The 25483-nt window shown below is 37.4% G+C and overlaps 1 protein-coding gene and 1 long non-coding RNA gene across 8 annotated transcripts in view; one reads left to right on the forward strand and one right to left on the reverse strand.

Annotated features, from left to right (window-relative positions):
- FRMD4A (FERM domain containing 4A) overlaps positions 1 to 25483 on the forward strand; it is a 767521-nt gene that overhangs the window by 636296 nt on the left and 105742 nt on the right. For all 6 annotated transcript variants that reach the window (XM_020999677.2, XM_020999676.2, XM_020999675.2 and 3 more), the window contains 3 exons: positions 1820 to 1876; positions 3898 to 3920; positions 20808 to 20891. In XM_020999677.2, the coding sequence (XP_020855336.1) occupies positions 1820 to 1876; positions 3898 to 3920; positions 20808 to 20891 (164 nt within the window). The remainder of the gene's footprint in view (positions 1 to 1819; positions 1877 to 3897; positions 3921 to 20807; positions 20892 to 25483) is intronic.
- Positions 1 to 25483, reverse strand: part of LOC110217333 (uncharacterized) — a 184954-nt gene that overhangs the window by 129117 nt on the left and 30354 nt on the right. The window lies entirely within an intron of this gene.

Genomic DNA, 25483 nt, shown 5'->3' on the forward strand with positions numbered 1-25483 from the left:
AGGATAATAAAATGTTTTATCTCTAACAACTTATGGATATGGGAAGAATTCTTAATAAGGCAGGGGATAAAGGATATCAAAAGACTAATCACATAAAGTAAAAAAAGTTTTCACAAATAAATTCAATGCAATTATAATAAGAAAAGATGTAGATTGGAAAAAATCATTTAACATCTCTGAATAAAGCCTGACATACAAAATCTTTAGAGGATTGGCACAAATCTCTAAATTGAACACCCATTCCGCAATAAGTGGTTAAAGATATGAGTAAACTCCTCAAAAGAAGCATGAGCTGTCAACAACTATATAAAAAAAGTTTAAAATCACTAAGAGAAATGCAAATAAAAATAACTCCAAGATGTTACTTAACCTCCCCACCAAAAAAAAACCCATCTGAACCATTGGCAAAGATGGTAAAATATTGGGGGGGGGAATCTGATCTTATTGTGGCTTTGAGAAGATAGACATGCAAATTCGCAAATTCACTGTTGGTGGCATTATGAACTGGCCAACTGTTGCGAAAAACATTTGTAGTTATGCAAGACAAAATTTAAATTTATTCACATTCTTTGACCTGTTGATTCCACTACTGGTTTTATACCCCAAGGAGATTAACGAAAGAAAGGGATGACTCATATGTACAAAAATACTCATAGTAATGCTATTTGTAATAATATGAATCTGGAAACACGCTGTGCCCAATGACTTAGGAATGGTTGAAAAAACAATGGTATATGAATGTAATAGAATATTATGAAGTTATAAGGAATGATACTTGGGAAAAATTAATAGATATATGGGAAGATAAATGAATTGATGCAGAATGAAGAAAGAAGTGGTAAAACAGCAACATACACAGTCCCTATAAGGATATAAAGGAAAAGTGTTAAGCAACAAAACTCAGTTCAAATACAGTGGATGAAATTTTACCAAGTTGTTTAAGTTAAAGCCACGTCTTTTTTTTAAAGTAATAAACAATAAACATAGAGATTGGCACATAGTATTGGTTGTAATTACTGTCTTTTAGATGTTTTTGCTTAACTGTTTATAAAATATGTTTTTTGAGGTACTCTTATATTTTGTTTTTCAGTCATGTCTGAGTCTTTGTGACCCCATTTGGGGTTTTCTTGGCAAAAAATACTGCAGTGGTTTTCTATTCTCTTCTCCAGCTCATTTTACAGATAAGAAAACTGAGACAAACTTTTAGTTTAAGTGACTTGCTCAGGGTCACACAGCTAGTGGGTGTCTGGGAACAAATTTGAACTCAGGAAGATGAGTCTTCCTGACTCCAGGTCTAGAGCTCTGTGCACTATGGCACCACCTAGCTGCTCCTGATGTTTATATTTATAAATCAGTGAAAAAAGTTTTCAAAGATTTCATGGCAATAAAAAAGTAGGAATTGTGATCAGTAATTATTGATAGTCTCTCCGTGTTTAGTAGTTTTGCAATCCATGATTTTTTTCTAAACATGTATCTTCTCTTTATAAATTGATAGATCGATGGATTCTAAATGGTGTTTTCTCCAACATGGATACTTTCTGTGTGTATTTGGTTCAATCCAACTACTCTTCCCAAATGCAGTTTCTTCATTACTTTTTTCTGCTGCCTCTGTAGGACCCCAGACTGAGGTATAAATCTAAATGTGGTAGTTCCACATAAGATTGGTTTTTTTTAAATTTTGTTTAGTTGTGGAAATAATTCATTTAAGGTTGCCTCATAAAATAGATGTGTTATGAAAGTATTGGAGCTTGCAGAGGCACCTTCACAGAAAAAAAATAACCAAATTATTTCTTCTTTTTATGTTTTTATTTCTTTATAGGAACTTATTGAGGTTGACAGTGAAGTGGTATTTGAATTAGCTTCCTATATTTTACAGGTAAGAAATACTTCTTTTCTCATTTCCATATTCTAGGACTAAGTCTGTTAATTAGAGAATCAGGGGATATGGTTAAAAATTTGATAGACTTATTGGGAAATTGCCCAAAGAAGGAGGATTTAATGATGTGGGCCTGCCTGGCTTCTCCTTTAGTGAAGTGATTTTTCTGAGTCACAACCATACACACACACATACACACATATGCATCCATATACACACAGGAAGGGGAGCAAGGAGGGTCATGTATATTAATTAAAATCACATTGCCATAATTACCTACCAGGTCTTAGGGTAAATAATATCCCAAATAGGTTGCTCATCATGAAAACCCAAACTAAAAATAATCTGCTGCCAATGCATGGGGTTGGGGAGGAACGGGACACAGTGAGACATTTGAGTAATCAGCAAATACACGTGCAAACATGGCCAGTATGCTATGTCTGCAACCACTGATTAATTGTGTCCTTAATTGCTTCCAGCCTAATTCAAGGAAAGGATATTAGGCACATGGAATCCATCAGAGCTTCCAGTAAATGAATTAAACTCTACTCACCTAGTTCCCAGAGATGGGATCTTTATTAAGGAAAACTTTGTGCATAATCTGAATCATGAAAAAAGGATAGTGTATGTATCATTCAGTCAATTTACCACCCCCCAAGCAAATTAAGCAACTAATAAAAGGTAACAGAGAATTATCTCACCCCTTTTGGAATGACAAGGAAGAGACCTTTAGCAAATGACAAAAAGGAAAATAATGCATTACTGAACATTAGATGTAACAGTGGAAAAGTATATAAAGCAAATTAATTTATTCATTTAAATAACAGATATTGATCAAGTGCCTAATGTATGTCTAGAAAGCCCTAAACTAGTTGCTAAAGAGAATGCAAAGATGAATAAAAGGTAGTCCCTACAAGAAGCTTGTAGTCTAGTAGGGGAGATAATTCAGACCCACAAATAATTGTGGTACAAGACAAAATGTAATGTACGTAGTGGAAGTACAAAGGAAGGGGTGGCTCTTGCCTTATCTACAAAGGCAGATCTGGTCCTGGCCTATCCCCTGGTCCTGTTACCCACAGGAAACTTGGGGGAATGGTCCTGAAGCAACACAATAGTTTGGGTCCAATGTGGAACAGGGTCAGTAGTCTGGACTGGTCTGAGATAAACAGAACTAAAGTGACTCTCCTCCTGAGCATAAATGCATCCTTGAGTTAGTACTGGCCCAGTCTCCCCAGCAACCGTTAATCTAGGAATAATCAAAATGAAACTTAATCCATCAGGGCCCCTCTGGACTAGAATTGACCCTACAGACCTCTGCATTATTAGATCTAGAATAGAAATGAAGTGAAGTTGTACATTCTCTTATCATTTTCTCCCATGTATGACCTTCTCTAGCTCAATGTCATGTGTTGGGGTGGATCCAAGATGGCAGAGTAAAAGCAGTCACTTGCTTGAGCTCTCCCCCAAAACCCCTTCAATGTTGTGTGTCCCTTCCAAATGATAAACAGTCCCTTTTGCCCTTTGCTTGTGATTCTTTTGCTGCTCTTGTTGCTAAAGAATGAGTTTCCATATTACCTAGACTATAAGTGCAGAAACTAGTCATAGGCCCAGTCTCATTACTGATCAGCCCAGAAGCAATGACCTGAGCCAATTTGGTCCTCCTTAGGCAATCTGGTGGACCCTCCCTATCTTCTTTCCAGGGGCTAACCATATCAGTGCCAAATCTAGAATGAACACTAGATCTGCATAACCTGCTACAGCTCAGAATTTCCAAGCACATGCGATCTGCCAGCCTCTGCCTTCTTAGTACACGAGATTACAGTTACGTGCAACCATGCTTGGCCTTTGCTTATGATTCTTTACCTTCATAAAATAGTGGAGTACATTATCTTTTAATAAATACACAACATTTCAGGACTGAGTTAGTTTGAAGGCGAAACCAGAAACTGAGAGAGAGAGTTTTGAGTTCTGAAACTAGCAATGAGGTTATTATACTGATATTTATATTTTCTTTGTTTCAGGAGGCAAAGGGAGATTTTTCCAGGTAAGTCTGCAAGAACTCCTTTCCTTCCTTCTTTGTAAGACATTGCTTCTACAACCTTTCCCATAATACAAAAGTAATATTACTGTTTATATTTAGAATAATGCTTTTGCTACCATAAATTTTGAATGAAGACACATGAACTTATCTGTAGTTTCTGTTGAGTAATGAGTGTTCTATACTTTCATCTTTTGTTGCTTTGAGTGTTCAAGACATAACATCCTAAGCTCTGACTTAAGTCATCCAATGCTACACCACATGACACATCCAATACATTTTTATTTAATATGAGAATAGATGGGAAATCACACCTTATATCAGTACAGGAGAAGGTAGTCCCAAAGTCTTTTTAAAAACACACACACACACACACACACACACACACACACACACACACACACAACCCAGTAACCACCTTCCCCACTTGAAAGGATGACTTTGCTCTGATTGAAAGCAGTGTTATTATAGATCGAATAATATAGTAAATATGATTACAAGTACTCTGGACCCTCTCAACTATTATCTCTCCATTAATATGTTATAATGAATTTCCTTTCCACTAACAAATGGATCTTGATTTCAAAAGAATTGCTACAACAAATGGAAACCTCACTGATGAAAGGAATAACTCATATCCCTACGTCGCTTCTTCCCTCTCCTCTCCTATAATTTAGATCACAGTCATAATTCTGAACACTTTGTTAACAATATTCATAACTTGAATACTTATGGGATGCAGTAGTAAAAATTTGCTTAGAAACTTCAGGAAAGCTGCAGTTTTAATTATAAAATCAGTTTCATCAAGTACTGTACATCGATCAATGGGGCTAAAAGAAATTGCCTAGCAGTATTTTTCAACAGCACCACTACATCCTCTCCTGGATGTTATGTGGTAAATGTTCTTAATGGAATTAGCTACTCAAAGATATACTTTATTACCTCTAAGTCTGCTTATTGGATTCCTCTGAGGCCAGTAGGACTCATTCTTTAGAACCAAGGTCCAGAAGCAAAATTTCTAAATGATCTATTAAACAGCAGCAACTATAACAAGATTTAGGGACAGAAATAGGAAATTCAGCAGAATAAAGCTTCACATAAAAATCACACCATCACTCTCCCTCCTCCCAGCCCATCAGGCATTCATAGCTTCCACTGCAACCAAATAGCCCAAACAGCATGCACCATTTCACTTGGTGATATCTTTGAACTCCTATAACCTTGTTGTCTTTCGATCCTTGCAATGCTTATGAGTTGACTGATTCATAGGGGTTATAGTTGCTTTCTCTCTCTCTCCCTGCCTGTGTTTCTTCTGAGACACCATCAATCAGTCTTTCATTAAAATAACATACACAATCAGTCAGAGATGCAAGACTGAAGATACAATCATTTTACGGTCCCTCCAGAACCGTTAAAAAAAGGGGATCTCTTGCCTAAGCTCTTTAGAGTGTGGCCTGTAACAACTGTTTTGAGATTGTGGAACTTTTTCTGCTTAGTTTCTTATATCCTAGGTTTCATGTAGGTGTGAGCTGATGGGGCTGGCATAAGCTGAACACATCCACCAGGATTTCCCTCTTTTTCTAGGAGTCTCTAGAGATGCCTCTGGGATCTTGTCAAAACAATTTGAAAACTATTGGTCCAGTAAATTTCAATCTGTAATACTTTTAACCTCAGGTTTATCAGGGTGTTCTTATTTTCCCACTTTCCTTTTGTTTTTCTCTTTTCCCAGCTCTGAACCATTTCTTAGAAATTACTTAGTTTTTAAAAATGTCCTGACAGGCTGGAATGTGCTTTATGAATACACTATCTTGCCTTGCAGAGCCTGGGTCTGTGTGGCCTGTAGACTCTTCTGGAGTCAAGGAAGCAGGGATTTGGCCTCTGCAATAATTTATTGCTGCCTAATGAGTACACAGAATGTTAGCGGGGTTGTAACAGAGGAACCCAGTCTCTGGGGTTGGCCTCATTTGTCAGAATGCCACTGAGCAGTTTGTTTGTCCCTGTCACTGCCGGGGAAGAGGAATGACTGTCAGGAGAGGGAGGGAGTCACACAAGAAGACCTCTTGATCAAGAAAGCTGGTAGCATCAAGCACATAGCATGATTGGAAGGCAAGTAAGCCATTCTATTGAATTCCCTGATAAATTACTTTCTGGAGCAAGCCTTAGATTACTATTTTCCTTTCCCTTCTACTCCTCTGCTCCTCCCCCCAAAAAAATTCAGAATTCTTAGAAATATTTGTATTTTAAGTACTTGAAGCTATAAATTGAGAGAAAGAATCATAAATTGCCACTTTCTGAATCTCCCTAACTAGGCACAACTAAACTGTCCACAACAACAAAATATAGAATTTATCATTAATACCTAAAGTTGGCAATATGTACTTAATCCATACTTCATGAAGGTTTGCATACTTTTAGGAAAACTCAACTCGAGAGACGCAAGCTCCAGTTTCATCTCTGCCGTTGACTTGCTATGTGACCTTGCTGAGTGACCTTTGGCTTGACCCGCTTAATCTCTCTGAGTCTCAGTTTTCTCCTTTGAAAAATAAGGAAGTTTGAATAGGTGATCTCTTAGGTTATTTATAGTTCTAATCTAAGAATGTTCATTAATATTCTAAGAATAATCTAAGATTGCTCTTTCTCTGTCTCTGTCTCTCTCTCTCTCTCTCTCTCTGTCTCTCTGTCTGTCTCTCTCTCTCTCTCTCTCTCTCTCTCTCTCTCTCTCTCTCTCTCTCTCTCTCTCTCTGTCTCTGTCTCTCTTTCTCTCTCCTGTTAATGCCTGTGGTGATTACAGTTTAGAATCTACATTAAGAATTCATTTTGTGTGTGACCCCCTCCATAAGTCTAAAATGAGACTTAATGAAAACCAACAATTGTTTCTAGAAGTATATGCCCTGTCAATACAGTGTTTTACTTAAAAATATAATTAACAAAATTATATATTAGCTTTGGGGAAAGTTCTTTCTATCACAACTTATAAGACTTCCCTCTATTTTATCATGAAGTCAAATAGCCTCCCAGGTTAATGTGTGTGTGTATATATATGTATGTGTGTGTGTGTGTGTGTGTGTGTGTGTGTGTGTGTATACACACACACACACACACACACACACACACACACGGAAAATTAACTCTTTCATGTTATAGGATTGACTTGAATTGGTAACTTACTAGAAAAGACTCTACATTAGACCTGCACAACTTGTAAACTTCTTCAGGCCACAGATAGCTTAAACTAGGGACAGACTGACAATGGTTGGTTGCTGCAGGTCATATGACAAACAGGAGAGTGCCCAGTGGCAACCCGTTTCTCTTCTGGCAGACTGCCTCAAATCCTTTAGTGGGCTTCAAGCAGCCTGTGGGTCACATGATGTGCATGCCTGCTCTATGTTGTCCTAGAAAATATATTTATCTCTTCAATGATAATTGTTGGTTACATACCAACATCTGTTGCAGAAAATAGAGAATTCCAGGAAAAACCTGATAAGGCCCCCTCCCCAAATTAAATTATAAGTGATTGCAATGCAAAGATGATAGGGAAGATTTGGTGAGCAGATGATCGGGGAAGGTAATAGGGGAAGACAAGGAAGATATGTTGGAAAATATGCTTCAGGTGCAAGAAACAAGAGGGCCAACTGTTTATAAACTATAAAGAAGTCTGATGCCTTTATATCATTAACACTTTCTTTTAAAAGGAGTTGAGGGAAGAGAATGCCAAAAAAAAAAAATCACAAAAAATGAAATTGTTCTACTGGAAAAGAAATAACTGGTTACCACGTGCAAGATATTTCTAAATTAGCCTTCTGTTGTTAGAACAAAGATCAAAATCAGCACTAAGCTAGACATAAGAATAAAAGTGAAAAGATAGATATACATATGATATATACAATTTAAGCAATATCAACCTGATCAATTTAAACAAGCTATTGACATTGAAAATGAGGAAATGGATAAAAAGAACAGCTGTCAATAAAGACTGTCACCATTTCCTATCCAATGTAAAGCAATCACCTCGAGCATGAGACCAAATTAGTCCAGAAATTGCCTAAGCTACAAACTATTGATCCCCTGGCCAAGTAATAGCAATAAAGGAAACACCAGAATGTGATATAGGCTGGTTTATAAAATCTTACAGAAAAGGGTAATGGAAGATTATAAGAAGCATGCATTCCACTCCTACTGATTTATGGTGACAAAATCCAAACATTCTCATCCTGTGTACACATTCTTATACACACTAATCTATAAATCCCCCCAAAAAGACCACCCAATTTCTAGTGGGAGACTTTCCTTTAGATCATGTAACATTTTGTGGATTCCAATAGGGCATGAAGTATGGGTGGCATGTAATCTGTGCTGTTGCAGGGATGTATTAGTGAGATCATAGATCCATCAAAGTAATATATAGCTCTCTGAATTTCCATGGGATACTTATGAATCAGATGCATTACATATATTGACTTTAGGACTAGTTTACTTATTTAGGAATGAAGAATTTCAAAAGAGCTTTTGCACATATGAGACACAGAACCACAGCTAGGATGGATTAACAGTGCAGTGAGGGAGTATTTGTTCCTGTGGTAGTCCATCCTTGTGGCTTTCAGTCCTTTGCTAGCCCCACTTCTGTGTGTGGCCCCAGGCCACCATATCTGAGGATCTTGTCGCTGTGGATACCCATTGTCAGGGCCCACTTTCACCAACTACCATAACACTCTCTGCCTGCCTCACCCTATCTCCTCCCTAAGATTGAAATTTTGTGGGGAGGTGGGGCAGGAAGGAGTAGGGAATCATAGGCTGTGATGGAATGGGGGACTAGAATCTGCAGGATGGGCAGATCCTTTTTATATCACAGTGGAACTCTGTGGACAAAGAAGATCTGCTATTTTCTCCCACTTAAAGTTAATTTGTTCTTGGTTCTGAATTTCCTAGTGACAGCTCTGCTGAGGCATACACGAGATGCAGGAGTGAGACATCCATCCAAAGACAAGATTTCAACTTACTTTTAAACCTCATCAGTAGCTCAAAGCAAGGCTGTTTCTTCTCTTTGGCTATATTTGTTGAGCAAATTTATCTGCTTATGATTTTTTAACTCTCCTTTCTATCCAGTTAGTATAAATTCTACTCTGAATTTTCATCATTGAGAAAGAAGGATAAGCAAGTCATCAGAGGAAGAAAAAAGGTTTCCATTACGAACACTATAAGATCACTGTAAAGAAAAGAAAATAATTACACTAACTTAAATACCATCTTAGTTCTAAATATGAGAGGTAAATTTAAAAGGCTTAGGTAAAGGTTCAGAAAATGATTCTATCCACATGCAGCATTTTCTCCTTTATTTCTTCTTAATAGATGCACATTTACTTTCTGGCTTGTGTATCAGAACTAGTGGCTGTTGATCGCCAGCAAATAGATTATGCCTTGGCTATCACTTCTGTTCCCAATTCTTTGAATAATTAGAGAAGATAATATGATTAGTGAAAAAGTACTAGTCTAGGGATTAGGAGAGAGCAACCTTCCAATCTGACTTAGAAATTGTATGAACATAAGCAAATCATGTAACCTCTCTGTACCTCAGTTTGCTTATCTGGATAATAGGGATAATAATTCCTGTAATACTTACCTTATAGGGCTGCAGTGAATATCAAATTAGATAATAGAAAGGAAGTGCTTTGTGAACCTTAAAAATCTACATTTATTATTATTATCGATAATGATGATGATGATAACCTTATATGCAACCATAATCAGGATGCCAGCATATGGAAACAGTGTTCATTAAAGATGATATAACAAGAGAGTTGAATGAGCTAATTAACAGTAGGGGGTATCAGAAAAGCCATAGTTTACTAATTCATTTATTTTTCAGTCTGTTGATGACATATACATAGTTTATTTCTCCCCAAAACCGTAGAGATATAAAAATCTTGAGGATTTTATCTTATTTTATTTTACCTTCTTCAACAAATCAAAACTAAAACAATTTCAGAAAAGTAAGCCCCGAAAAAAAGACACTATAATAAAAAATCTCATTTTACATAACTTGACAGGATGTCACAATTACTTAGTTGTGTCTGAATTCTTTTGTAAAGGACACATTGCTATGTATGCAGTACAAGACATGGTATTATTTCTAGGAAGATGTTTTACTCTACCCTAAAGGGCTGTTCAATGTTTTTCTCATTTACTTGAATAAAGGCATATGTGGTATGTTTATCAAATGTGCAGGTACCACTAAGCTAGGAGAGATCACTAACCAGATTCAGGATCTAAAATTTTATTTCCACAGTCTAGAACATTGGACCACACCCAAGGAGATAAAATTTCATAGGAAAAATATAGTTATCCTTTAGATTTTTTTAAAAATCAATTTCACAAATACAAAGTAGAGGATGCTTTGGCTAGAAAATCTTTTGTCTGAAAAAGATCTGGGGTTGTCAATGAACGATTCAATATGAAGCAACAGTGTAACATGGCAACCAAAAAGGAAAAAAAAAACTAACATGTTAAGCTTTGTGGTGGGAGGAGAGGGGGAGAGAGAGAGAAGCATTTTTAAAATACCTGTCATGTGTCAGGTAGTGTGTTAAATACAGATATTTCACTTGACCATCACAACAACCCCAGAAGGTAGGTGTATTATCCCCATTTTACCGTTTTGGAAACCAAGGCAGACAGATACTAAGCGACTTGCCCAGGGTCACAGAGCTAGTAAGTATCTGAGGCTGGATTTGAACTCAGGAAGGTGAGTCTTCCTGACTCCAGGACCAGCACTCTATCCAGTGTGCCACCTAGCTGTCAATATTCTATCAGAATAATGCATAAATGCCTCAGGAGGTTTGGAGCCCATTCACACACACACACACACACACACACACACACACACACACACAGAGTCTTCAAGCAGAGGCTGAATACAGATTGTCAACTTTTCTGTAATTTATCATTTTAGCAATTTGCCTGGAGAGCCAAGAAATTAAGACTTTCCCAGGGCAACACGCACAATATGCCTCAGAGGTAGATCTTGAAGCTAGGTCTTCCTAACCCCATGGCCTTCTCTCTACCCACTAGCCACTGCTACCCATAAAAATAAAGATATGAGGAAGTTCCTGCCCTCAGGGAGCTTAGATTCTGTAGACCAGAAGAGGGGAACTTGCAGCCTCAAGGCCACATGTGACCCTCTAGGTCCTCAAGTGCAGCCCTTTGATTGAACACAAACTTCATGGAACAAATCCTCTTAATTGAAAGATTTGTTCTGTAAAACTTGGACTCAGTCAAGAGGCCACGTCCAAGGACCTAAAGGGCCACATGTAGCCTCAAGGCCTCAGGTTCCTCACCCTGCTTAGACTTTAACATCAATAAACCTTGTGCCAAACCTGTCACTGTATTTTTTAAAAGTGTCTTGCACCTTCATCAAATACTGGTACAACATAAATCATAGACATCAAAACAGCAAAGTCTTCATTACAGAGATTTATGCCTACATCCACAGGGCCTGGCAAAACACATCTATTATATGGGATTTCTTAGTATGAGAGAATTGGTCTAGTTATTGAAATCAGATCAGCCTTACCTCTGACCATTGCTGGGACATGGAAATAGTTTTGTTCCATAGAACTTAATCACTAAAACAGGAATCTGCCTATGGAATATGTATTAGGATCAGTTAGCAAATAGCACCTGAAGAAGACATACATTGAAGGAATATAACATGTTAGGATTTCTAGCCTGAACTTTTATTACCCAGGAGACAATGTGCTGCTACAAAATGGTAATCTTGCACTCGCGAGTTGAATGCAGAGGGAAAGGGCACCCTGACCTCTGTTAGTATCACCATTTCAACAAACCATGGAAACAAAAAAGAAGAGAAGTAGAATTTGAAGACTTGAGGTCAGCTTTTTAAGACATCTGTTCTTAAGTACAGTCTAAGCAGATCAAGAAAGTGATTACCAGAGCTCAGAAATCAGGTTACAATGTCAGTCATTGTGTCAATTGACTGAAAGCCCTAAATTCTCCCTGCAGCTTCTAGGGGTTTTCATTTTTTTTTGTAATAATTCACATCTTTAGAAATAAAACAGTACTCAAGGGTGTGATTGAGCTAGCTCAAACTACATCAAGATAGCCCAATTGTTACATTTCAGCTTGAGCATTTACACCTTGGAAATGGTGACCATTACAAACTAGGCTTGATCTGTTAATTGTCTAGATTAAAGAAAGTGATGGAGAAAATGTTAATAAAACATTACACTTAAAAGTGTGTCTTGCATTTTTTAAAGAGAGCTGGCTGTTTACCAGCACACAGCCCTGCTACATGATATATTACACAAACAATGACCTTCATTAGCAAAGGAAAATTAATTATCATCTCTATTTCAGAATAGGACGTTGGTCCATTTAAGAGAGCCGAAAAAGTCTACTTAACACCCAGAAATACTACATTCTTTTTTTTTTAATTTTGAAACACTATATTCTTGTTCCAGATAAAAGAAATCTTTTAATATTTTATCTCAAATACATCATATGACTGTGTTGTCACCAGCCTAGAAAGATAAGAGAATGAGGTCTTTGGAAGTAGCATTAGTATTTTTTTTTCATTTCCTAAAATATATCCCATTCTTTTTAAGAGCACGTGTAAGTAACTTTAGTATAGACTGGAGTTTTCAAAATCTACAAAGTCCCATTTTAGTCTCTTCAGTTATACAAAACAATGTATTTGGAGTAGGTCATGGGATAAAGAAATAGCGACAAGTGAACTATTACCAAAAATTAACAACAGAAGGACAAAGAGCTAGTTTTCTTCCGAAATACTTGCCCCCCAAAATAAAAATATTTATACAGACGATTATTTTAAGCAAGATGACAGAAGTTATTTTCCTGCTCCTCCAACAGACAGTATTGAAAGTTCATATGAGCTGTGCATTTCAGGTCACAGCATGCTCTACCCTCTAATGACATTATTTTGAACTTACATAAATGTCTTCTCTCCACAATCTCTAAGTTAAGTCAGTTTCAAATAATTATTATACTGTTTGATTATTTGAGACTTATTTTCTTTCTTTCTTTTTTTTTTGTGATTGGGCCCATGAGATTCAACATTAGAATTAATAGAAAGTTAGTAGATTTTCTGAGCCCTGGGATGATTAGCAGGAATAGCCAGACAGCGATGTTCAGGGTATGGAAGGTTTGTCATGAAACTGAAGTAACTTGTGATTACCTATTAGTATGCAAATTTTGATTTTTGCTTGTGGGAAATTTGATTGGGGGAGGGGAAGAGAGGAGAGGAAGAGAGTCAAGAATCCTTTAAAAGTGAAATATCCCAAACCAGTTCTCAACCCCAAAGAAAATTGCTTGGGGAAATTTTGAACTGATCTGATTCTTATTTTGTGTAATTCAGAGGGGAGGAATTTTTACCCTTACACTTTGCAGATAACTTTAAAGACCCTGAGGATCAAAGATAATTTAGGAACAGCTGAAACCTGGTAAGACCTCTTCAGAGGAACAGAATCTGCAAGAATTTGAAACAAAATTTAAATAAGGAAGTTAGCATTCTAAATTGCTACAGAAATCTTTGGTTCACACATAGGACATTGTACATAGTTTCAAGTTTTGTAACAACAGAGTTTCACATCCTTAGAATGGAGGGAAGAGTTTTATTGTAGGGTATATTCACAGGGCGTGTACTTCTAAATGTATAAGAACAATACCAAAAGAGGGAAACTAATGTAGCTGTCACTCTCGTTCATTATGTAATTCCATAATTTTATAATCGCTAAATTGATGTATCTTTCACCTTAAAAACCTCAGAGGTTTATGCTGTAAAGGCAATATACAGATGTTACATTAAGTTCACACCTTTAGATAGACAGGTAACTATGTTCCATGCACTGAGCTGAGTGCTAGGGAAACAAGTAAACAAGACTGTCCCTGCCCTCAAGATGCTTCCATTCTAATGGTGAAGACAACGTATAAGGGGGTGCTCAAAAGTGGGAAGTGGAGAGGTGGTATAGAAACCTCACCTGCTAGAATCCAATTTCCCAGGGGTAGAGCCCAAGGTGGGGGACAGGAATAATAATACCCAAAGAGGGGTGTCAGAATTATGGCAGAAGTGCAAGCATCTTGCAAATGATGAGAAATTATCTTATCCAATCCCCTTATTTTACAGAAAATGAAACTGAGTTTTAAGTAGAAGGGTTGTTTTTTACCCAGGGTTACATTGTTAGTTGCAAAGGCATGATTAGAACACAAATCTCTTCCTAGACCAACACTTTTCCCACTACACCAACTTTGATGCCTCTTAAGCAAGGTTTCTTAAACAAGGGAATGGTCAAACTGGGAGGTGGTATGTGTTTAATATTTTGATAACTGTGTTTCAGTAGATTTGGTTTCCTTTGTAATCTTCTCTATTTGATTTTATGAATTTAAAACCTAGGGGTCCCTAGGCTTTGTCACATGCCAAGGGGATCCATGAAACAGAATAAAACAAAACAAAAAGGTGAAAAACCCCTCTAGTCTAAAGGAAGAAATTGGAGAAAATTCTCATGTCTTGCTCTCTATAATACATTAACCTGCCTAAACTGCAGGGCTAATAAATAGAAAAGTCTTGAATTGTTTCTATTTCATCTCTTTTTTTGTTGTTGTTATTTCAAATCATTGCATCCTCCTACTAATAATATGGATCTGTTCCCATTTTGCAACTTAAAGTCTGATGGATTTTCTGGAGCAGTGGGTGTTTAAATGACATGCTTTGCCTTACACAGCTGATACACATCTGGGTGGACATCAATCCATTTCTTCCTGACTCCAAGGAGGCAGCTGCTGCCTCTCATACCTTTTTCTTGCTTTGGCCAATTACACAACTTTTTTTTTTTTTTTTTTTTTTAGTAAAAATTCTTGGGGAAGGGTGTCGCACAAGTATATTTGCGTTTCACATGTTTTATAGTTTACCCTAGAAAAGAGGACTCAGTAAACCCACTTTACAGTACAAAGTTTTGATCACAGCAAAAATTTAAAGTAAACTAATGCTTAGCCTTTGTAATGATGAAGCACAATTCATAAAAATGTCTAATTGTCATTCTCCTCACTGATGACAATGATTTGACAAAAGATCTTTATCCATGGCAGGAAACAACATAGAATCATAGCTTTGGAGAAGCCCTCAAAATGTCACCTCATATCCACTTTTGCCTGGTGTGGAGTAATTTTTACTTTAGCCATCTAAAATAGATGGCTAACTATCTGTGCCTTTTAGGGATCTGGAGATAGAAATTCTACAGTCCTGCTCGGTGACTTCTTTCTAGTACAGTGACCACCTCACTGGGCTGGTGAAAAGAATGATAATCGTGTTTTCTCATTATGAAATTTTAGTTCATTTAATAATTACCTAGCCTTCAACAAAACTAAGCATACATAGTTCAGTTGGGTTAACTTGGCCAAAAATACATTTAAATATTTTATATTGTTGATGTGCCCCTCGATTAACCCATCACGTGAGGTCACTAGCTTTTTGAGTTTAGTCAACTTTTTTACACTGGTGAGGAAACCCATTTTAGGAAGATCACCTAACCATATTCTATTCCTCCTTTTAATCATAGGCAGCTGTGGTTTTTCTAAGAGCTTTGTCCTGATAGGATGTTTCCTTTTTCTCCAAATGAGAATGAACACATTTTGAATTCTGCTGACCCTTTTCACCTGGCATTTGCCTGCTGTTACCTGCCCTTTGGAGCCTTTGGCTACATTTCCAAAAATATTTGGCAAAGTCCCATTTTAGATCAGCTTTTGGAAACTGTAATTTCTCTCTTAAGCTATTCCTGTGATTTCCCATGGCATTTAGAAGGCAACAGATATCAGATAATACTCCTCTGAAAATCAGAGACATAGATAACATAAACGATAAAAATAAAATTGTGGTGGCATTATTTTAGAAGTGTCATGTATGGTGTGGTGAACATAAAAATGGGATTTTACTGACACCTTAACAACCTCACTATACTGTTCCATACTGCATATGGAATTTCACTAAAAGTATACATGATGAGAGTGAATTGAGGGCACTGAACTTTGTAGTGTTGGATCATGAGTTTGAATTCTGTCTCTGTGACCTTGGATGAGTCATTTTAACTTCTCTGTGCCCCACTTTCCTCAATCTGTAAGATGAAAGGGTTATATTACATGCCCTTGGTCCTCTTTGAATGATCTAAGGTCCCTTCCACCTCTCAAAGTAGAAAACATTATTTCTTTTTTTTTCTTTCCTCCCCAGCTTGAGAATTAAAGAAAAATAAAACACCTGTTTTAAAGATGTACTGTCAAGCAAAACAAATTTTTCCACCTTGCCCATGTCCAAAATAAATGTTTCATTTTGCAGTTTGACTGCTTCACCTCTCTCTCAAGACATAGGTAGCATATTTCATCATCAGCCCTCTGGAATTATAGGTGATCATTACACTTTTCAGAGTTCCCAAGCCTTTCAAAGTTGTCTGCCATTAGAATGTTGGTGTTATTGTTCTCCTGGTTCTATTCACTTCAGTCACTCTCCATCAGTTCATACAAGTTTTCCCAAGTTTCCCTGAAATATCACCTTCATCATTTCTTCCAGCACAATAGAATTCCATAACATTTATATACAATAACTTGTTCAGTCACTCCTCGATTTATAGACACCCCTCTCAGTTTCCAAATCTTTTCTACCACAAAAAAAAGCTGTTAAAATATTTTTATACATCCTTAGAGTTTGTTTTGGAAAGCATTGTTTCTTAGTGATAAAAAAAAAAGGCTATTTTGATGTGCTTATTGATCTGTACATACATAGGTCTTTTGGAATAAAGTTCATTCATTTGTACCAGTCTCTCCTGGTTTTCAGCCACAATGCACTTGGTCCAGGTTATCTGGTGGAACTAAAAACTTCCTTTAGTTAATTCAGATGTTTATGAGCTAGACAAGGGTAAATATAACATTTACTTCATGTTTATCCTTTGGGAAAGATTAAATGTCATGGACCTCTTCCAGATTTTAATGGATTGAACTGGTTTCACGCTTTGGTGATTTGGGGGTGAGGTATATTTTTCTATGCAACCTTACCCTGGGGGATAACTAGTGAACCTGCTGAGAGCTTAAGCAAGGACATCAAATATGTGACTGTCACCAGGAAAACATGTTTGCCAACAAATTAGGTGTTTGGTAGGTAAGATAATCCTTTCCGCTGTTTCTCCTTCCCCAAACACACTTTAGGTGTAATGATCATGAGTAAATCCCAAACTAAGTCTTTTTGACTCTCTCAAAGGGCCTCCCAATTGATCCTATAACATATCCTGACAATTGGAGAAAAAAAATGTAATCTGGGTCCTGTTTACAATGGTTTCTGAACCATCTTCAGAGGCTAAATCCTTCCTGCACATCATTGTTGGATTGATCTTTTATCATAATGTGTACTGCTTAAAAATCTTCAGTGACTCCTCTTTGCCTATAAAAGTCCAAATCTCCATAATCTTCTTCCTCCTTACTATTTCAAGTGTGTGTTTTAACTGTCCATAAACATCCTCTCTGAATTAGGCAGATTGAGCTGTCCAAGGTGTGTCCCTAAAACACACCTTGAGCATTGCTTTGTAAGCATCTAAAGTCACCAAGACTGCTCTTCCACTTCTTTCCAGCTATTTCAGTCTTACCCATCTTTGAGAACTTGCTTAATTCCCCACCCACAATTTTTATTTTTTTGTTCCTCCAAGTTTCTTTTCATGTGTCATCTTGACCAATCATCTGACCCAATGTCATTTTGGACTCTTACTTGTGTGTGTGTGTGTGTGTGTGTGTGTGTGTGTGTCCGTTCAATCTTCCCGCAATTAGATTATAAACTCTATGAGGACAGGATTGTATTATATAATTTAATTTAATACAGTGCCTTGAACATAAAGGCCCACAGTTATGGGTGTGTTAGAGCTAGCCAAAGCCTGCTTGCAAGAGCTGACTGATAAATTTCGCTGTGAACGTTTACATCTCAGATTAGGGATCATTTTAGTATTTTGCTGAATCTGGTTCTGCACTGGGAATGTTGTGGGCCACATGCACAGTGTGTGCACACCTCTGGTCTGAACTTAAGAGCATGATGGAGAAAATGGTAATAATGCAGATTAAACTTAAAAGTATATCATGTACAGTATACATTTTTTCCTCTGGAGAGCAAGTTATTAAACATTTACCAGCACATGACTACCCCTAGTATACATTTGATGGGGAAGAAGATTCATAATAATATAGGACTGACAATTGGAAGAGGCCTTCAAAGGCATCTAGTCCAACCTACCCACCACCATTACCACCATTTTACAGATGAGAAAAATAAGACCTTACAAGGCAAAATCACTTGCCCAACAGGGAGTATATGGTAGGGCCAGGATTCATTGATTGATAGGTCCTTTTTTATAGAATATTCCATATTAAATAGTTCTTTTTATAGAATATTCCATATTATATAGACTCAGTGTCTTAGAAAATGAGAAATGGACTATTTACTTCTTGTCCATCACTTCAAGCCTCAGGCTCACAGATCCAAAGCAACTCTTTCTAGTAGCCTTAACTACCTTTTTGGTAGAGAGGTTCCATGTCCACCAGTGTGGTATAGCATGATGAGCATTAGCTTTGGAGCCAAAGGTCCTGAATTCAAATTCTGTCTCTGATACTTACATGACCTTGGATAAGTTATTCAGCCTCCACAGGCATCAGTTTTTCTCATCTGCAAAACAAAAAGATTTCACCAGATGGTCTCTGAGGTTTCTTCTAGCTCTAGATTGATGGTCCTGTGATCATGTAATTTTTTTCCGTCCATGTTCGTGGACCTCCTGAAATCTATTCATGAACCCCTTGATTCTGCGGACTCCAGGTTAAGAACCTCTGGCATAGCAGGAGAAGAGAAGTGTTCAGAACAAAGCCTTGGAATACACCCATGGTTAGTCGTCATAACTTGGATGAAAAACAAACAAAAGAGACAGAGACATGGTTAAACAGGTAAGAGGAAAACCAAAGAGAACGGTCGAGAAAACCTAAAGGGAAAAGAATATTCAGGAAAAGAGAGTGATCAACAGCGTCAGAGTTTGCAGAGAGATCGAGAAGGATGAGGACTGGGAAAAAGTAATTAGATTTGCAATTAAATGTCATTGTTGACTTTGGAAAGAACAGTTGCCAGCAGATGAGAAGATCAGAAGACCAACTGCAAAGGACTGAGTGAGAGAAGAGAATGTACATGCACCAATTGTGAAGATTTTCTCAAGAAATTTAGCTAAAAATGGAGATAAGACATATAGGTCTGTAGACAGCAGGAATGGTGGGGTCAAGCAAGGGCATTTTACAATGAGGGAGACAGATATGTTTACAGACAGCAGGAAATGAGCCACTGGACAGAGAGAGAGAGTGGGGATGTTAAAAGGGGCAATCCATCGGAGAAGACAGAATTGGATGAGGCATGTGTTTGCCTTAGCAAAGAGAAGATTCACTTCTTCAAAAGAGACAGAAGTAAAAAGGGAAATTTATTTCACCTAGGACCAAAGAGCTATCTGTGCTCCCATCATAAATCCAGTGGGGATTGATAGCATTCTAGAAGAGGAGACTCCCCTCCTGTGTTAGGCAATGAGGCTCTTCCAAGGATAAAGAATTTCTATTCCCAAGATAATACACTCAGTACTCCTGTACTTCCTCACCAAACAGGTTTCAGTAGTTGTGAAAGAATCTGAGCATCTGCCTTATAACTTTCAAGTAGTCTTTGGACCTCAACAAAAACAGAATTTGTGTGATCTGTATGTGGGAAGATGAGGTTTGTTGTTTGGTTTTTTTTTTTAATGTTATTGATATATTTGCAGAATTGGTTTTTTTTACATCACTAAAATTTCTCTCAATATCCCTTCCCCTCTCCCTGTCTCAGAGACCAGCCCAGATAATAAATATATAGAAAAAAGAGAGAGAAAACATCAAACTAATCAATACATCTTTTAAAACTCTAAAATGATGTACAATGTACCATACATCTGAAAAGAAGTGTGTTGGGGGGTGTCTTATCTCCCTTTTTTGGAGCAATACTTGTTCTTTGTAATTTTGCAATATTAGTTTTTGATTGCTTTGTGGATAATGTAATCATTATGTATATTGTTTTCCTGGCTCAGCTTACTTTACTCTTCATCAGATCATGTAAATCTTTCCAAACTCCTCCATATTCATCGTATTCTTTATTTCTTATAACACAGGTTTATTCCATTACATTCACATAGCACAATTTTTTAGCTAATTCCCAACTGATGAGCATGTTATTTCCAATTCTTTGCTATCACAGAAAGTCTGCTATCAATATTTTACTGTACATGGTGGCTTAGAAAATTATTTTCAGTGTATAGTCATTCCCAGAAAACAGATCTGATGTTGTACGGGATCATAAAAAAGGCATAACTAAATTACCAGCTTCTTAGAGCCCCCAAAATCCCATGGAAAAACATTAATAAAGGTATACATTTCCCCCTGCCAGCCTTTCTGTTACCACCCCTGCCCCTGCTCTCACTCTGTCTCCCTTCACTTCTCACGCCTTACCTCTTCCAGAGCCATTTAGAGTATTCATTCTGTCCTACTGCACTCCGAATGCAATAGGATTTCTGCCTGTAAGAACTCCTATGTGGTTTTTGCAGTGGAAGCAAAAGTTGTTTTACTGTGGGTGTGTTTATGTGTCTGTGGGTTGTGTGAAGATAGTTGTTGTTGTTGTTTTCAAAGAAAGGTTCTGTATGATAGAGTTCTTACCACTTTTCAGTAAAAGTTAGTAGATGTAGGTAGAATCTCTGGGGCAGGCAGCTGGGGGAGGGCACATACATCATTTTCGAGGATGTTTTTTCAGAGTCTGATCCTGTTTCTTTGCATTGTTTCTCATCTCTTTTTCAGTAATGAAATTGTAAGGAGCGATTTGAAGAAGCTGCCAGCACTTCCCACCCAAGCACTGAAGGAGCATCCATCTCTGGCTTACTGGTAACTTACCCATAGATCTCCAGACTTTAGTCATCCTTTCGCCTGAGGCTTTCCCTTCTCTTGCATGCTTAAAAACTAAATCTCCTCACCTGTCTATTCCTCTGCCAGGTTAACCAGAGAGGATTCTCCTATCAGTCCTTTGTCCTACGTATTCTGTTCAACTGTTCAATAAGCTTAGGTGTGCATTAGATTTCTTTGTGAGATTATGTATTATGGTAAAATAAAACACTGGGTGCTGTGACCATGAGGAGCAGTGAGTTTTGTTTTTAATCTGCTCTCTATGGTTTCATTTTGGAAACTTTGCCTGCTTCTAGAGCCTTTTATCTACTTCTAGAGTTTCGTTTTGAGAGCATTATCATCTAATGTCAGATATGCAAGGTTTCATGCTGCTGGGGAAAATGACAGGATTTTTTTTTCTTCTTTGCAAAAGAGATACTTTACCTGCAGCTTTCCACATCTCCAAAACTAGCTGCCATGTAACATAATACACTAGTTAACTACAGGACTTTCAGTTACTGATTATAAGTGAATTGGAAAATTGAAAAGTTCCCAGCTCGGTGTTTTGTTCATGAATGAGTGAGACTGGCATTCCTATAATGCGTGTTGAAATGATCTCTGGCTTTTTTCTACATTTCCTAAAATTTATTCTAGTCTTCTTACAAGCATTTGTAAGGTAACTTACTGGGAAACTTTAGAACTTTTTGCCCTTTAACAGTATGAAACACTATTCCAAAAACAGCATTCTGAAATAGCTACTCTAGGCTGTTTAACCAAAAAAAAACTTGTTACATGTTAGAGGCAAGTCAACTATGCTATACTGGAACATGGCCCTTTTTAAAACATTTGTAAATTTACATTCTGAGATACATGTATTGCCAATGTTTCACTTTGCCTGGACATATTTTCCACTCAACAAACTAGTATTTCTAAAACCAAAATAGTTTTAGCAAGCCTCTTTAGCTAAGAAAGGGCATGTCTTAATATTAGAAATTCAAAACATGTTTATACTTATCTGATAAAATCCCTTTTGCCTAAGAGACAGAATAATACTTAGGGAACCAACCTAGAAGTTGGAAAACCTATGTATTTACCATGACATGGTTATCCTGATTTTCAGTGTGATCATATCTCTAAATTCACCTCCATGACTTTGTAAAATCATAGGCTATCAGAGCTGAAAGGGACCTTAGAGGTCATCTAGTCCAAACTTTTTATTTTACAGATGGGGAAATTGAGGCCCAGAGAGGAGAACTGACTTGTGTGAGGTTAGATAGCTGGTTAGTGGTAAATCAAGGTTTGGCTTTTTTCAGTTCTAAAATAAGTATGCTATTGCTGTCCTTAAAAAAAAAATGCCATCGAGGTTAGTGCATAATGCCTGTTTGTTTTGTAATGTACCATTTTGTAGAATTGTAATTGGCTGTGTAGAGCAAAGTCTATTTAACCTGCAGGCAATTGAGCTACATAAACTTCCAGACCTATAGTCTTTCAATCATGTGCACTCACACAAAAAAAATATTTCTTTTTCCTTGTTCTTTCAAACCCATTGGCCATCATCCCCTGTATTCTTCAGCCCTCTGATGATTGTGCATCCTACAATGTAGTCCCATAATTCTACCATTAGTGCACATGACTGCACTCTCAGGAGGCCAGTAGTGAAACGGGTGGGAATGAAAGAAGTCACTATTGAAGTCTTTTCTCTCTTCTAGGATTAGAGGATATTTGCCACTGAGAATCACAAGGGAGAGGATTGACCTAAGCAGATATAGTCACTACTTATCTTTTAGTGTAGGGGAGAGATCCATCTCTATCCCTCAGTCACGTCTGCCTGTCTTCATCTATTTCCAAGTATTTTGCAGTCATTTATGTTCATTTGTTCATCATTTGCACGTTAATGAATTCATTATCCCTCCCTACCCCTAGGACTATATAGGTTCCATGAAAAAAAATATTTAAATTCTAATAGAATCATACTTATTATTTTTCCTCATGAAAATATTTTACATGCACTATATAATTATGCAAGAGTTTTATCAAGTGGAAAGGAATTTTCCCTTTCCTTCCCCTCCTTCTCTCTCTTTCTCTGTCTTCTCTTCTTCCTCCTTCTTTCTCCCACTCACATGCAAGTATACATCACTCATAAACTCATGTACATAACTTTCCCCCAACTTCTTTAATATGCTCTCTTTTTGATATAGATTTCTTTACCCATTTACCCCTCCCCCCATAGCTTCCATTTCACACACAACAGTCCATAGTTTTTCTGTCTTCATTCTCTACCTATCCTCTTAAGGGCCACACTCTTCTTGTCTATGTGCCCGCATGGAGACCCCAGGTGGGCAATCACCAGCCTCCTTGCTTTTCTCAAAATGGTTGTAGCGTAAGTCTGGGGCTTTGTTTCTCAAGCAGGTTCATTCAAGCTGCATAGCCTGGTTCCTGTATAAACAAGTCGGTAGCATGGCCTACCCTGATAACTCACTGCTGATTGAATAGGGTTCTTTTCCTCTTTGATTTTTTCATTGTTCTTGGCAGATATTCAGTAGTTCAGTCTATTTATTTGGAATTTTTCAGCAAAGCCCTTAAGGAAGGATATTTATATAATTATATTTTGTGCATATATATCTGCATATGGCATATGCTGATTATAGAAAACAGAATCAAAAATATCCATAATCCAAAGATGCTTGGGGAGGTTTTCTTCTTCATCTCCAGCCATCATCATTCATCACCCATGTCAAATACTATACATTATCAGATGGGAAGAAATATTCCAACTCATAAATCTATATACCAAACCAAGCCCTTCTCCTCCCTAACCTAGAATCATAGATTGTAGAGGTAGAAAATAACTCATTTTATAGATGAGGAGTATGAAGTTCATAGACGCCAAGTGCCTTGCCCATGACACAACTATAAGTGCCATTCAAGTCTTCCAACTCTTAAAATCCAGTGCAATTTCTTCCATACCACACTATCTGTGTTTGTGTTTTGCCAAATGAAGGCCATTCATCCCTTAGAGATTCTCCCATTCCATTTATTGGTTTGTTTTTATGTGTTAGACATCCCTCAGAAGAGAGTAGTATGCAGAGTAAATTCCTAACCTAGATCAGGGAAGGTATTGAGCTAACATGCTCAATTGGAATGTGTAATGATATATGAGTTGTAATCCCAGTATAGCCTCTGCATTGCTGTGTGACCTTGTACTAGATCATTTAATCATTCTTTCATGCCTCAATTTCATCTGTAAAATGGGGCTAACAATAGCAATATATTTACCCTAAGGTAATTGAGAGAAAATAAAAAGTCTCAGAATATAATTAGAAACTAATGAAAGGTACAGCATGATGTTGAGTAATAATGTAATAACTCTTTCTGCTAAGATTACCCTAGAAAAGTCACTTAACTCCTCTGAACCTCTGCTTCTCACTTTGTAAAATGGGTATAATATTTGTACTAGCTACCTCACAAGGCCAGTCTGAGGAAAGCATTTTATAAACCCTTAAGAACTATGGAAATGTGAACAAGTCCTGCTGCTGCTGCTATTACTACTATTACTACTACTACTGCTGCTACTACTGCTACTACTACTACTACCACCACCACCACCACTAATGGAAATACTACTAGGGAAGGACAATTTTAATTTAGACACAGTGCCAAGCCTAAAGCTAGTCAGTAGTTAGAATTAGAGCTATTTTAATATAAGGTAGCTGTCTTCATCTTTTCCTTTTATGTAAGGTTCTCCTTGTGCTGCCCCCAACCAATTAATTTTGTAAAGCTGGTTTATTATAGCTCCTGGATCTCTGATAGGTTGTTCCACCCAGGAACAATTATGTTGATAAATGTTTAAAAGCTGGTTTTCTGGAGATGGGAAGCTAAGTGGCATAGTGGATAAAGTGGTGAGCTTGGAATCAAGAAGATGATCCTCCTGAGTTCAAATCTGACCTCAGACACTAATTCATTGTGTGATCCTGGGCAAGTCACTTAAATCCTGTTTGCCTGTTTCCTTATCTGTAAGATGAGCTGGAGAAGGAGATGGTAAATCACTCCCAAATCAAGCCCTGATTCATAGCATTTGCTGATTTCTAAGGTGTTAATGTTCATACTGAATATTTAATAATTAACTTTTGCCAGTTCCAGCTGGCTCCATCAAACTCCTTATTCTACCTATTCTAGGCTGTTTCTTAGCGGTGAACCTGAGACCACTCAGGAGCTAAATGTCAAAAGGCCTGTGTATTTCAAGCATTTATGTGTTTCTCAGCTCATACTCATACTATAAATGAGTTTATACAGGACAGAAGAGGTTTAGATTGAGGCTTAAAAAAGGAAGGAGTCTAGGCAAAAAGTAGTTAGTTGTTGTGGCATCACCAAATTGTCCCAGAAAGTGGAGGGGAAAGTGGAGTCTGGGGTTAGGGGACCGTCTTCAGCTTGGAGAGTCCCATAACTGTCTGCAATTGTTAGCTTTTCACTTTAGGATGTACTGGAGAGAGCAGTGGCTATGGAACCAGAGAATTTTGATTCAGACTCTCACTCTGACTCACATTCCTTTTGTCATATTCGATAGATCATTTAACCTCTGATAGCCCCAGTTTCTT

Source organism: Phascolarctos cinereus, unplaced genomic scaffold (genome assembly GCF_003287225.1).
Source record: "Phascolarctos cinereus isolate Bilbo 61053 unplaced genomic scaffold, phaCin_HiC Scaffold_1;HRSCAF=81, whole genome shotgun sequence".
Classification (NCBI taxonomy): Eukaryota; Metazoa; Chordata; class Mammalia; order Diprotodontia; family Phascolarctidae; genus Phascolarctos; species Phascolarctos cinereus.